Source organism: Syngnathus floridae, chromosome 4 (genome assembly GCF_059516105.1).
Source record: "Syngnathus floridae isolate MCC-2025c chromosome 4, RoL_Sflo_1.0, whole genome shotgun sequence".
Lineage (NCBI taxonomy): Eukaryota > Metazoa > Chordata > Actinopteri > Syngnathiformes > Syngnathidae > Syngnathus > Syngnathus floridae.
Genome location: NC_142416.1, coordinates 3,266,068 through 3,282,169, shown reverse-complemented (window position 1 = coordinate 3,282,169; position 16,102 = coordinate 3,266,068). Strand labels below are relative to the sequence as shown.

Genomic DNA, 16,102 nt, shown 5'->3' with positions numbered 1-16,102 from the left:
ATTTTAGGTTCGGAGTCATCTCGTTGCAGACTAAGGAACATAGTAGCACTGCACCTGTCTGGTCTGGATATCAATGAGTCCACTTTGAGACTAATTCAACAACATATGCCACGATTGGAGAAGCTGGATCTGGCTCACTGCAAGAAGATTACGGATTCTTCAATAGCTTTGCTGGCAACAGGAGGCACACACACACGGACCAACCTCAATGAACTCATTTTATCAGGTATTTTATTTACATTTTGTTATTGTCCAAAGGGACTGTATTCATTTGTGAGACCACTTTTGTATTTCTTTGATATTGCTTCACACAATTTTCACTCATACTTAACTTCCTCATTTCCTAACTGGATTCGTTCAATAGCTGTAGCTCAGTCAAATTCAATTCACACAAATTTCACACATACCGTATTTTCTGGACTATAAGTTGCTATGGAGTACAAGTCATACCAGCCATAAAATGCAAATTAAAGTAAAAGACATATAAAAGTCGCATTGGAGTACAAGTCGCATTTTTGGGGGAAATTTATTTGATAAAATCCAACATCAAGAACAGACATGTCATCTTGAAAGGCAATTTAAAATAAAAACAGAATAGTGGCAACAACAGGCTGAATACAGTCACTCCAAATCACTAAATCCAATGAAATCTTCATCCTCTGTGTCACTTTTAAACAACTCCGCTAACTCCGGAAGTCAAAGATGCAGCGCTTCCTCTTCTACATCGCTTATGTCACTCATCCTTCAGTTGCAGTTAAAATTATTCCAGCCTTTCTGAATCCTGACACACAGGCCTAGAGCGCCCTCTTGCGGTTCAGTGTGAAAATAACATGCTAGGCATTAATATAAACCCTAATTTAACGCCCTACTTTAAAACCTTAACATTAGTTTACGACGGAATTAAGAAACTGCAAGCCTAGTTTGAACTCTGATAATGAAACTATAAACAGAGTTTGAAACCTACATTGTGTGGCGTCATCCATAGCATTGTAGTTCACATATTTTACCGCTAGAGGGCAGACTATGTCCATGTATTGTTTGAGGACTGCAGAGCCCGTCGGGAGCGATTTGCTGAAGCCAGTGAATAAAGAGGCTGTTTCCCTGTGAACTCAAAGCAGCAGTCTTTATTTGTAAAATAACCTATGTTTATGAAATGCTAAATTTTGAGGCCGATTATGGCCACAATACCCTGAAAACACCCGATTGCGTCCCATTTCAGAAGCTAAGCAGGGCCTGGTTAGTACTTGGATGAGAGACCACCCGAGAATAGCAGGTGCTGAAAGCTTTTTTGTTTTTTGTTTTTTTTTTGCACTTCAATCGTTAAAGCAAACAGCCATCAAGTACTGCCTCTGCTTGGCATTTAATCAGCGGTTTCAGAGGTACCTATGAAGTGCTAAGTTTTGAAAACCGTCTTAGCTTATGGCCATACTACCCTGAGAACGCTTGATCTCGGAAGCTAAACAGGCTTGGGCCTGGTTAGTACTTGGATGGGAGACCGCCTGGAAATACCATTTGCCGTAATATTTTTTTTTAACCTCGATCATTTAACAACAGCCATCCAGTACCGTAGCTGCTTGGCATTAATATTAACCCTAGTTTAACGCCATACATTAAAACCTGATATAAAATGTTAATAATTTCACACATAAGTCGCTCCTGAGTATAAGTCACACCTTCGGCCAAACTATGAAAAGAAAACTGCGATTTATAGTCCGGAAAAAAATACTATACTTAGCTTCCTCATCGCTAAACTGGAATCGTTCATTGTAACAGCTGAAGCTCAGTCAAATTCAAGTCAATTCAAATTACAAACCGGATTCGGTTAAAGTTGGGAAATTGTGTAAAATGTAAATAAAACCAAAATACAATAATTTGGGAAATCCTTCTCAACCCATATTCAATTGAATACACTACAAAGAGAACATATTTAATGTTCAAACTGATAAACTTAATTGTTTTTTGCCAAATAATAATTAACTTCGAATTACATGGCTGCAACACTTCCAGTAGAAGTTGGGAAAGGTGGCAAAGAAAGCTGAGAAAAGCTCAAACACCTATTTGGAACATCCCACATGTGATAAGGCTAATTGGGTACCATGATTGGGTATAAAAGGAGCCTCCCCAAACATGCTCAGTTATTCACAAGCAAGGATGGGGTGAGATTCACCGCTTAGTCCACAACTATGTGAGAAAATAGTTGAACAGTTTAAGAACAACATTTCTCAAAGCAAAATTGCAAAGAATTTAGGGTTTTCAACATCTACAGTCCATAATATCATCAAAAGGTTCAGAGAATCTGGTGAAATCACTGCACGTAAGCGAAACGGACGGAAACAAAGACTGAATGACCGTGACCTTCGATCCCTCACATAGCACTGCCTTAAAAACCGACATGAGTGTGTAAAGGATATCACCAAATGGGCTCAGGAAAACTTCAGAAAACCACTGTCAGTAAATATAGTTCATCACTACATCAGTAAGTGCGGGTTAAAACTCTACCATGCAAAGCAAAAGCCGTTTATGAACAACATCCAGAAATGCCGCCGGGTTCTCTGGGCCCGAGCTCATGTAAAATGGACTGATGCACAATGAAAAAGTGTTTTGTGGTCTGATGAGTCCACTTTTCAAATTGTTTTTGGAAACACTGGACCTTGTGTCCTTCGGACCAAAGAGGAAGCGGACCATCCGGACTGTTAACGCAAAGTTCAAAAGCCAACATCTGTGATGCAGTGACGTGCGGTGAGGTTCATGACTGGGGAGGCACTGACGTCACCTAACCGTGTCACAAAAAAGGTTGGGGAACGCTGCTCTAGTGTGGCGTATTCATTTATTTAATTTGAACTATTTTAATTAAAATCTCATATCAGCAGTCTTCACATAATAACACTCAATAAAGCACATGAAATCAAAAACGTGTTTTCGATCGTGCTTACCATTTCGTTCCGAAGTCCCGTTGTCCGAATCAAACCTTTTAACTCCGGAGTTGGTCTTCCTTCACTGATGACCTACTGCTTCGACCGAAAATCCATAGTTAAAATTATGGTTAAAAGCATGAAGCATCCTGGGATCACTAGCACCCCCTGCTATAAGGCTGGAGAACCTTTTTTCGTAGCCTCCGTAAGATCTCTTCAAAGCCGTTTTGTTCATTTAAAGAAACATGACGTTACAGACAGATGACAAATAACACAAGATATTATATACACCAGCTTAACTACGGAAATTAATTAATATAGCCAGTGTTTGAACACTTAAACAGCGACATAAATACAGAGAGCAGTTCAGTCTAACTGCATAGCATAGGCAGCCGTGTGATTACGCAATCCTCAGAGGAGGCTGTTGGATTTGGTTCACAATTTGGGAAGCGCGCTACCCGCGACTCACGGCAAAAGCCATAGCCAATCACCTGTTATCCAATTTACTCACCGCATGCTCATTTTATTTCTTCAGTTTTAGGAAAAGGCTAAGACACCGAAGCAAAATCTGGATTTACACAGGCTGGTTGAGTCCAATCACAATTCTTGTTAAGTAACCTCTGTTTTCAGGAAAGTACAATACTGCATTGGGCCTTTCGTGCGACCATGCTCAAGAGCAGAAAGCCTCCATTCAGAAAAGGCAACATTGAAGGTTCTTTGGTCACCTTATATTCAGTTCTAATTATGCCCATATTCTAATAATCGCCCAGTGTGTGTTAGCGATGACAAAGAAAAAAACATTGATACCATGCTGCTAAATATTCCCCCCAATACTTAAGTTTTCCTCCGCGACCGCATCCTGACGTCATTGCGCAAGTTTAAATACGACTGATTTGACAGCACGTTGAATGTCCTTTTTAAATTGTTTTCCTCCATAAACTATGATACAATTACACTCGTCACTCCGCTACAATATCCTCACACAATTACGTTATCGGGGCGTACGCTCGAACAAGACGATCGCGATAACATGACGTGTGCAGGGTTTATTGAAGAACGTAAACTAACAGACTCGGCAACTGACATGACTTAACAAAACCTAACAACGTGACTGACCAAAAAGACGTGAAACAAAAAGACAGGGTGACATTACCAATGACAGGAACGGGAACCAAAAAGACATCATGACATGAACACACAACAATGATCCGACAGGGGAGTGACACGCAGACAGGACTTAAATACGAGACAGGTAACGAGAGGCAGGTGAGAATGATCACACTGATCATGGGCACACAGGAGGGGAGGGGCGAGCACACAGACAAAACTATGACAATATGGACATGATTGAGTCGTGACAATATTATAAAGGGAAGCAGGGTTTTCAGTGCTTTTGTGGCGATCTCGGGATATTCTGCCTAAATTTCAATCCGTCTTTCTTTTTCTTGGAAATTGTAGCCTCTTCTTCTGTCTCCTCATTGGGCCTTTTCCTCTTTCCAAAGAAGCTTTCCAAACATTTATTTTTCTTGCTCATTTTTGCTTGCTTCATGGGCTCCACTGGGGTGACATGTCACGTGACCGGGACGAGCGTCTCAACACAGATGCACCGACGGATGTAATTGGGAGAGAATCGCAATTTTTTTTTATATTTTTCAAAATAAATTCGTACTCATTTTTGCTAGTTTTGCGGATTCCACTGTGAAAACATGTCACACCCGGGACGAGCGTCTTGACCTGAATTATTTGATTGTTGATAAAAAATATATATAGTATATAATTTTTTTTCTGTGCGGCTTGGCAGCAAGTGACCTACAGACCGGTACCCCTGCTCTAATTGGTTCATTGGGTCAGTATATTACGCCAGTATATTACGTCTGTGTGGCAGAAGCCACACAAAACAACTTCACAGATTTCAGTCCACACAAAAGGCACACCTTCGTTTCTTGAGAAAATTAAAGGCTTTTAAGTGCACCTTATGGTGCAGAAAATACGGTATTATATTTTTAGATCGTTTATATTTACATATTTTCCATCTTTTTAGTTCTCGGTCTCACAAAATCTCGAATGATATTTTTCTTTTTGAAGGCAGCGCCCGTTGCCATCGCACCTCGTCATGATAAAATACGTTTTATACTTGCCAGTCAAAAAAATACAGGCGGGGATGGGGAAATACTAAGCGCGGATGTTGACGTCCATCCATATTGCCAGGACTAAATCAGATTTGTTTCTATTAAGAGTTGGACTCCACCAAAGCTGCCCTCTTCACTAATTTTGTTCATTATCTTTGTTGACAGTCATAAAGTACAGTAATCCCTGGTCTATCGCGGATAATTGGCTCCAAGCAATATGTGAAAATCCGCGAAGTAGTCACCCCTTTTTTTAACATACATACATTGTTTGTGTATCAATGAGTTTACATCAAACCATATAAGTACATATGTTATTATTAGAACATTAAATACCGTAATTTCCGGACTATAAGTCGCGGTTTTTTTCATAGTTTGGGTGGGGGGGCGACTTATACTCAGGAGCGACTTATATGTGTTTTTTTTTCACAAATTTTTACTTGATCATTAAGACATCACTTACAAGTATAGTTGACCACTTCCCATGTTATTTTTAGTATAGTTGATCACTTCACATGCTTTTATATCTTTATCTTGAACATATTCAAAACATAAAAAATAGAGAAAACATCAAATAAAGCAATTAACACTTTAAAGCACCATATCCAAGTCCACTGTCTGCTGTATGTACACTTGCTCCATTTTTGCTCCTATTATATTTATTATTATTATTTATTATTATTTGTTTATTTATCATTTATTCAACACTTATTTATTCATTGTTTGTGCCTTCTTGTTTTTTTTGTGTTGCTTGTATGCACATGTGTACTATCTCACCAAGGGATAGTGGAAACGTAATTTCAATCTCTTTGCGTGTCTTTTTATATATACTAAGAATCAACGATATAGCAGACTTTGACTTTGATAAAACAACCAAAAAAAAATTATATTTTCAGACGAAACTGGATGAGGGCGCTCTAAATTTCACCGTTGGCCGTGACTCATCAACTGGGTGGGCTTAAGAAAAATGGCACCAAAAAGAAACTCATATTTTGCACGTTCCAAACTTCAAGTTGTAAAATATGCAGCTGAAAACAGTAATCGAGCAGCAGAAAGAAAGTTTGGAGAACCGTGATGTACTAATGGATTACTATTTCAAGTGACGTCAGTAGCGCGGCGCGGCGGTTGTTTACATACAAACGTGCCCACACAAGGACATCATTAGCGGTGATCATAAGTGACACGGAGGACAAAGAGTTTGAAGGAATTAAGGATTTGGAGTGACATAGAAGGTTTGAAAAACTATTATGGCTTTTACGCACGCCCGGTCCTACTCTACTGAGTCGGGGGCCGGCGCTCGGCCGAGTGGTTGTCCGCGAACGGTGCGCGGGGCTCGGACATGGCCATTACGCACGCCCGGTCTGTCTGGAAGTCCACGCCGCCACACGCTTGGAAGTTTGTTTTGTTTAATAAAGAGCCGTTTACCAAACCCACGTCTATCCTTGTACTTTGTTAACGCTACAATATAGTTATATAGTAGATCTGTGGAATAAAGACGAGGCTGACGTCAGGGCGCACGCGCGGCGATGTTGACAAAGGACGAGGAATTTGATCGATGGATTTAATGGAATTAAAATGCACGGATGGTTTGATAATATTATTGGCTTGTATTATAGTTATTTGAAATAAAATTTATATATCGTTATATGGGCCTGTGGAATATGTGGAATATTTTGAAATGCAAGCGTCCTCAGCCGTGCGCACCCATTGTTGACAAAGAACGATCGATGGATTTAATGACTTGAAGTGACACCGATGGTTTTATAAACATGTTATTCATGTAATAGTTGTCCTTAATCACTCTATATGTTACGTCAGGCCCGTTCTCAGCTCTTTGTTTGTGTTTGTCACGTTAGCACACCTATCGTTTAGCCTGTTGTTGCTATTTAATGAATTGGAGTGACACCGATGGTTTTATAAACATGTTATTCATGTAATAGTTGTCCTTAATCACTCTATATGTTACGTCAGGCCCGTTCTCAGCTCTTTGTTTGAGTTTGTCACGTTAGCATACCTATCGTTTAGCCTGTTGTTGCTATTTAATGAATTGGAGTGACACCGATGGTTTTATAAACATGTTATTCATGTAATAGTTGTCCTTAATCACTCTATATGTTACGTCAGGCCCGTTCTCAGCTCTTTGTTTGAGTTTGTCACGTTAGCATACCTATCGTTTAGCCTGTTGTTGCTATTTAATGAATTGGAGTGACACCGATGGTTTTATAAACATGTTATTCATGTAATAGTTGTCCTTAATCACTCTATATGTTACGTCAGGCCCGTTCTCAGCTCTTTGTTTGAGTTTGTCACGTTAGCATACCTATCGTTTAGCCTGTTGTTGCTATTTAATGAATTGGAGTGACACCGATGGTTTTATAAACATGTTATTCATGTAATAGTTGTCCTTAATCACTCTATATGTTACGTCAGGCCCGTTCTCAGCTCTTTGTTTGTGTCTGTCACGTTAGCATACCTATCGTTTAGCCTGTTGTTGCTATCGTTTAGCCTGTTGTTGCTCGTTCATGACTGTTTTTGGTGTGGGATTTTGTCGAATAAATTGCCCCCAAAATGCGACTTATACTCCGGAGCGACTTATCTATCTTTTTTTTCACTTTTTGGGGCATTTTATGGCTGGTGCGACTTATACTCCGGAGCGACTTATATTCCGGAAAATACGGTACTAGTTTCAAACATGTAAATACTATATTAATATGTAGTATAAATGACATACAAAAAATAATGTATACATAGTATAAATATAATACGTGTGTGTGTGTGCGCGCGTGCTGTAAATATATTTTTAGAGCTCTTTCATTATAACTTTTTTATAACAAGGTACAATACTGTAAATATGTTTTGAGAACTCATCATTATAAGGACTTTTTTTATAAAAAGGTATAAGTGTGCGTACAGCAATTGTGTGGGCACTCCCTGGCTTCTGCTGGTGTGGGGGAAATTTTCGTGCCATAATTTCTCAATTTAGAACTTTTATTTTGAATTTTTGATTTTTTTTTTTTTTTAATTTGGAAAAAAAAATCCGCGATGTACTGAAGCCGCGATAAATGAACCGCGATTTAGCGAGGGATTACTGTATGTTGTTTTTCTTGTTGGCCACTAGAGGACATGGGCAGGTCGTGAACTCAGCCGTAAAATTACAGTAAAAATTTAAATTTATTTCTATGACACTAAGGTACCATCCTAAAGGAGACCGCTCTACTACAAGTGAAGATAGATGGTCTAAAACAGCCTTAGACCATTTTTAACCAAAGATCTACTTTCCAAGCAGTTCTCCCACGATCAAATTGTTTTTCTTGGTCAAAAATGGGTAGGGGTATGGATTAATATGGCGTTTTACTATTGCAGCATTCACTAAACTTGGGGATCGAACCCTCCGGTTTGCGAGCGCAGATCACTGAACAGTGAGCAAAAATTACAGGTTGCTGTCTCAGGTCAGTACCATATTTGAATGTAAAGGTATAGGAAGTGAGTTTTTAATAAACAACAGTACTATGTTTTTGTTTAGTTTTTTTCTATTAAACTGTAGCGGACAGCAACAAACTATATGCACACAAAAACACTTTTTCTGAAAGGCGGTGGTCTCGTTCTGTATCTGATTGTTAGCTTGTGCCACCCTGGACATGTGTACATCAAAACTTCCATCTGCTGCAAAGACATTGAACCTTTCGTGGTGAGCCCGCGTCATTATTATCTCCCCAGGGAGTTTAGAAAGCCATTGCTGTTCTTGTTTACGGTCCTCCGCGTCCTGATGCGGGAATCAAGTGTGACGTCATCCACGCTGCAGTTGCTGAACTGCAAACAGAACCCTGAGGCACTGCTGCTGATCTCCAGGGACTTAAACCACGTGACACTGGACACATCTACTTGCCTTCACCCAGTATATGGATCGCTTCACCAAAGGAAATAGGACTATTGACCTGCTGTATGCGAATGTTGAGGATGCATACAGTGCCACCCCTCTCCCTGCACTGGGAAAGGGACATTAGAACTTCATCCTGCTTCGGCCTCATCACACGACAAAAGTGAGAAGACTACCAAAGACCACCTGAGGCTCAGCAGACTCTGAGAGATCTTTGGGACTACCGACTTGGGATGTATTGCTGGAGGTTGTGGACTGTACCACTTGGTACAATAACTTCTGCATGGATGTTGCGGTTCCAGTAAGAACAGTGCACTGCTATGCTAACAAGCCTTGGATTACAAGTGAGATCAAAGACCTTCTGAATCGTGAGAAATGGGCCTTCAAAGATGATAATCAGCGAGAGCTGAAGCACGTGCAGAGTCAGCTCAGGGTCCAGCTCTAGGGATGCAAAATCGCATTATAGGAAGAAGTTGGAGCAGAAGCTGCAGAAGAACAGCATGAACGAGGTGTGGGAGGTTGATCACCGGCTGCGGCCCAAAGAAAGGTATCACTAGGGGTGTGGAGAGGGCGAACCAGCTGAACGACACCTTCAACAGATTTGACCACTCCCACTTGCCATCACCCTTACTCCCATCTGCCCCTTCTGCTCCCCGATTTCCCCCTGCTCCATCACTCACCTGCAGACTGGTAGACGACACCCTTCTACTCAGGGTGACAGCGGCTCAAATGAGTGGACAGCTGAGGAGACTCCGCCCCAGCAAGGCAGCGGATCCTGACGAGGTACTCGTCAGCTGAAGGCCTGTGCGCTGGAGCTGGGTGACCCAATACAGTGCAATATGTGAGTCTGGAGCCTGCGGGCCCTGGAGCCTGCGGGCCCTGGAGCCTTACCGATCAAGGGCTGCTCATGCCCGCTGCCCGGGGAGAGTGCCTCGTTCTCAGACTCGCTTTTTTCAGCATCTGGGTGTTTAGGCTAGAGTTCCGTGAGACTGCCAGGGGCCATGGCTGTCACACCTGCTGTCTAAGGATGGTGCCTCGTTCTCGAACTGACTTTTGCGCTTACCTGGCCAGCATTGCTGGCACCTAAGTGCCACCTCAACGAAACCCTGTCCTCCTGATGGCTGTCCGAGGATGGTGCCTCGTTGTCGGACTGACATTTGCGCTTACCTGGCCAACATCGCTGGAGCCTAAGTGCCACCTTCAGGAGGCCATGTCCTCCTGATGGCTGTCCGAGGATGTTACCTTGTTCTCAGATCCGCTTTTACTTCTGACCCCCTTGCGCAGCTGGAGCTTTTTTTTCTTGGTACCAGGTGTAATAACACTTAGCATTTCCCACACCCCGCTACACGGGCGAACGGTTACTTCCAGGGGCCAGCGCCCTCCCGCCTTCTGTCTGAGGAAAGTGCCTCATTCTTATACTGACATTTATGGGCACCCGGTTGTCTTTGCTGGAAGCCAAGTGCCACATCCAGGAGGCTGCCTCCTCCCGCTGGCTGTTCAAGGATAGTGCTTCATTTTCTGACCGACCTATGCGTGCCCCCGGCCGTCTTCGCTGGAGCTAAGCACCACCTCCAGGAGGCTTTCTTCTCATAATGGATGTTAAAAGTTAAAGTCCCAATGATCATCACACACACACATCTGGGTGTGGTGAAATTTGTCCTCTGCATTTAACCCATCCCCATGTGATTTTGATCCATCCCCTGGGGGAGAGGGGAGCAGTGAGCAGCAGCGGTGCCGCGCTCGGGAATCATTTCGTGATCTAACCCCCCAATCCCAAACCTTAATGCTGAGTGCCAAGCAGGTAGGCAATGGGTCCCATTTTTATAGTCTTTGGTATGACCCGGCCGGTGTTTGAACCCAAAACCTTCCAGTCTCAGGGCGGACACTCTACCACTAGGCCACTGAGCTGAGCTGCAATTTATTAATACTGTTTGTACAAACCAAACATCATTAGGCTCCTCTAAAATTGCATTGAAAAAGAGACATGCCTACAAGGCAGAATTCAAGATTTCTGGAAAGTCGAGATCATTGCTGAAGAGCAACGAGACAATGAGTGGGAACTTGTCATGTTTAATGGCAAAATTGCCCAACTGTTTACTTTAAATAGTTGAGGACTTGCATATGAACATCGATCAACAATAATGTGAGTACAGTCAAACCTCGGTTTTCGAACGTCACGGTTCTCGAACAAATCGGAATTCTAATGAAAAATTCGAGATTTTTTTGCTTCGGTTGTCGAAAAAAAATTCGTAGGTCGAACCTCGCGAGATGAGCCGAGAGGACCCGAGAAAACCCGACCGCGCGACCTGGATGCCGACTTGTTGTTATTGTATTTTCGTTACTTTGAGGATTGTATTAACCAGTGACGTGCAGTGGGGTTCATAACTGGGGAGGCACTGACGTCTCCCCCAACCCCCCCCGGTAAATTTTGTCCGGCACCTAACCTTGTCACAAAAAATGTTGGGGAACGCTGCTCGAGTGTGGCTTATTTATTATTTAATTTGAACTATTTTAATTAAAATCTCATATCAGCATTCTTCACACATAAAAACACTCAATAAAGCACATGGAATCAAAAACTTGTTTTCGATCGTGCGTACCACTCCGTTTGAAAAGACATGCTCCTAAATCCCGTTGTCTGAATCAAACCTTTTAACTCCGGAGTTGCTCTTCCTTTACTGATGACCTCCTGCTTCAACTGAAAATCCATAGTTGAAAATCGTTTGGATATGAAATCCTCCATTGTAAAACGAAATGTAAAAATGAAAAAAACAAATCGAATGCAAAACGAAATAAATAAACGACTGCTCCTCAGTTGTTCACTGTAAATTTGAACTGGAGATCTCTTATTCTACAGGCAGGCGCATGAAGCATCCTGGAATCACTAGCACCCCCTGACATAAGGCTGGAGAACCTTTTTTCGTAGCCTCCGTAAGGTCTCTTTTCAAAGCTGTTATGTTCATCTAAAGAAACACAATGTTACAGACAGATGACAAAAAACACAAGATATTATGTATATACGTCAGCTTAACTACGGAAATTAGTTAATATAGCCACAGTGTTTGAAATTTTAAACAGGGACATAAAAACAGAGAGCAGTTCTGTCTAACTCAGGGTTGGCCAAACTTTTTGATTGACGGGCCGAATTTGGTTCTGAATTTTGACCGGGGACCCGAACCAGGAGCAGATGTTTGTGTGAAGTAATAGAAATGATATGTAAAGGTCATTGCATAAAAGGTTTGTACTTTTAGTAGGTAGTAAAGCATGGATATTCAAAAAAAGCTTTTTGAAAACAAATGCATTTATTAACAGCATTAAAAAAATATTTCACCAAAAAACTGCTATCAGTGATTTTCATTAAATACAACACTGTTATTATGAATAATAGTTTCCATCACTTCAGCACCTGCAGGTCAGATTTATAAAATATGTTTATCTAATGAGACGAAATCACATTAAACATTCTGACCAAATACATCATCTTGAAGAATCAGTGAAATAATACATCTAAATAAAGTAATAAAGAAATCAATAGTATTGTTGGTCTCCCTTTTTTTGCTAGTGCATCATGGTCTGGAGTCATTGACTCTGTGGCGCCGCTACGTCTGAAAACTCGCCGTAGATGGCCAACTCCGTGGTTCACAGATGAAACACGTACGCTTAAACAATTATGTAGAAAGCATGAGCGCAGATGGCGTTTAACCAAACTTGAGGTTTTCCATCAGGCATGGCAGGACAGCCTCCTGAAATATAAAGATGCGCTTATTTTAGCAAAAACTCGTTATTTTTCGCAAGTCATTAATCTCAATAAAAACAATCCTAAATACCTATTTGATACAGTGGCAAAGCTAACTCTGCGCCGGCCGACCCCCGATAGCTCCTTCCACTCAGCTGACGAGTTTATGAAATGTTTTGCTCAAAAGATTGAGTCCATTAGGGACGAGATCAAGAATACCATTCCAATCGCTCCGCCGGTTACTAGCGCTGGGGATCATGCAATAACCCTCTCAAATTTTAAAAGCGTGTCCCTTGAAATGCTTACAAAATTGGTTAGTGCGGCTAAACAAACAACATGTTTACTCGACCCGCTTCCAGCCAAACTACTTAAAGAATTATTTCCAATTTCAGGACCGTCCCTCTTAAATATAATCAATCTTTCTGTTTCTTCTGGGATAGTGCCAACAGCCTTTAAAACCGCCATTATTAAACTGTTACTTAAGCGAGCAAATCTTGACCCGGACTGTCTCAGTAATTATAGGCCAGTTTCAAACCTCCCATTCATAGCAAAACTTCTTGAAAAAGTAGTAGCGCAGCAGCTTATTGATTACATAATCGCTAATAATCGATATGACGCTTTTCAGTCTGGTTTTAGAGCTAATCATTCCACAGAGACACCACTTGCTAAAGTGACTAATGATCTCCTCATAGCTATGGATTCAAATACGTCGTCTGTATTGTTACTACTCGATCTTAGTGCTGCCTTTGACACTGTAGACTTCCATATTTTATTAGGGCGTCTTAAAAGTTGTGTTGGTATCTCAGGGTCAGCACTAAGCTGGTTCAATTCCTATCTATCAGACAGGACGCACCGTGTGGTCCATGGCAATACGTCCTCTAAGCTCTATAATGTTACGTGTGGTGTCCCACAGAGATCGGTACTCAGACCGATTTTATTTAATATTTATATGATTCCGCTTGGGGACATAATACGTAAATATAATATTAGTTTTCAATGCTACGCGGACCCAGTTATATATGCCGTTATCGATGACAGATCCGTGGGACTGTTGTAATCTCGAGGCGTGCCTTGCGGAGATCAAGCAATGGATGTCTCTCAACTTCCTTCGTCTTAACCCAGATAAAACTGAGATGTTGATAATTGGTCCTCCTCGTTATCAACACTTATTTAAGGAAACCACTATAACTATAGATAACCGTACTATTACTGAGTGATACTGTAACTAATCTCGGGGTAATATTTGATCAAACGCTCTCCTTTCAAAAACACATTAAGAATATAACCAGGATTGCGTTTTTTCACCTTCGTAATATTGCTAAGATTCGTCCGATCCTCTCGACCGGGGATGCGGAAACTATTATACATGCGTTCGTCACGTCGCGCCTGGACTACTGTAATGTATTATTCTCTGGTCTTCCTAAGTCCAGTATCAAAAGTCCACAGTTAGTGCAAAATGCCGCAGCAAGGCTGCTCTCACGGTCAAGAAAATTTGATCACATTACCCCAATATTAGCCAAATTACATTGGCTCCCGGTCCATTTGAGATGTGACTTCAAGGTTCTTCTACTAACCTATAAATCACTGCATGGCTTAGCGCCTTCATATCTCGTCAACCTAGTCGTTCCTTATGTTCCGTCTCGTAACCTTCGTTCGCAAAACTCTAGTCTTTTAGTTACACCGAGGGCCAAGAAAATGTCTGCAGGTTCTAGAGCATTCTCTATTCGGGCTCCAGAGCTTTGGAATGCCCTTCCAATGGATATTAGAACTACTACCTCAGTAGAAACATTTAAGACACGTTTAAAGACACATTTCCATGAGATGGCCTTTAACTAACTTGGAGTGGCCGATTTGGCCGGAGTTTGTGTTGTTCTCTCTGCCCACCCCCTCCCTGGCTGGGGAGGGGGTTAGGTGGCACAAAAGCTGATAGCGGCTAGCTGGATTCTCGGGGACCAATTCAAGATGAAGAAACTGCTGCCCAACCTCCTTGAAGACACTGCCAGGACAATCGAGGGCACCTCCGACATCCATTTTTTTCATTGATTTTCATATTATGTATTACTTGTGCCCTCTCTGCATCCATTACAACCTGGTGATCCTGAAAGGGGGATCCTTTCATCTGTGGTCCTTTCTCAAGGTTTCTCATTTTCCCCTGACAGGGTTTTTTTGAGTTTTTCCTTGCCCTTTTGGGAGCTTATGATCAGGGGATGCTTTGAGAATAATTGTCAATTTTTGGCTATGTGAAGCCCATTGAGACTCTTTGTGATTTAGGGCTATACAAATAAACTTGACTTGACTTGACTTGACTGGAGTAAAATTTGTTGTGGTAATTCTTAGGATAGAGCCGAGGTGTCGGTCCGTTAACCTAGAGCTGTGACGGGCTTTGTTGACGTTCATGTGGTTGAACGTCTGCTCACACACGTAGGTCAAGCCGAATTGTCCTCTCTTTTTTTTTTAAAACACTCGGCACTCAGTGTCCACCTTTCTTTTCCTCGGGCCACTCATTTTAATGGAAGGATTCCAGGGGAAGGTTTGTGGGTGACATTAGCGTAAAACTGTATCTGAAAGCTCAGCGCGCGAATTACAAGAATGCTGACGTCACAGCCCACACTCGAAATTCGGCACTGATGGAAATAGAGTGTGGAGTGCGCCGGGTCCGTACTACTTAGTACGTACATGCACTTGTGAGTGTGCACTGAGCTTTCTGACACGGCTTCCGAGAGTAAATGCGCGGGTGGGCGCTTCCCCATCTATTGGGGAAACGTAATAATTTAAGGGAAAATGACCCAAAAAAAAGTTCAACAATACAATTTATTCAGGTTTGGCGGGCCGGATTAAATGACCCTGTGGGCCGGATGTGGCCCGCGGGCCGTAGTTTGCCTATGGCTGGTCTAACTGCATAGCCTGTCAACATAGGCAGCCGTGTGATTACGCAATCCTCAGAGGAGGCTAGACAGGAAGTTGGCTCCTCTGAGCGAATCGTCTTCGGTTTTAAAATACCTATAAAAATTCAGCGATTCTGGTTCAAAATGATACAAAACTATTGAAATTAAAAAGAAAATGACTTTATAATAAAAACAATTGAATTTGTTTTTCCCCTTTTCATGATGGCAGGGGAGGCGTAGCGTAAACCCTAATCATGCCTCCAAAGAAAGCAAGTGGGAGCAGTAAATCCATCCTAAAACACAAAGATGCTCGCAAATGAAAAAATGCTTAAAAAAAGCATTTTTCTAGTCTTGGAACGGATTCATTTTTTTCCATCATTTGTAATGGGAAAAATAGATTCGGAATTCGAACAATTCACTTCTCAAACCGCCTTCTGGAACGGCTTGTGGTCGAAAACCGAGGTTTGACTGTACATGGTTAAATTGTAGAATTACAGTACAACCAAACTCACTGTCTTGCTTTCGTAACGGTTCTTTTTTTAACGCAAGTCCAAAGCCCACATAGA

The 16,102-nt window shown here is 41.7% G+C and overlaps 1 protein-coding gene across 5 annotated transcripts in view; it reads left to right on the top strand.

Annotated features, from left to right (window-relative positions):
• Positions 1-16,102, top strand: part of LOC148398589 (lysine-specific demethylase 2A-like) — a 170,199-nt gene that overhangs the window by 151,059 nt on the left and 3,038 nt on the right. For all 5 annotated transcript variants that reach the window (XM_088372317.1, XM_088372320.1, XM_088372319.1 and 2 more), the window contains one exon: positions 8-226. In XM_088372317.1, coding sequence (XP_088228443.1) covers positions 8-226 — 219 coding nt within the window. The remainder of the gene's footprint in view (positions 1-7; positions 227-16,102) is intronic.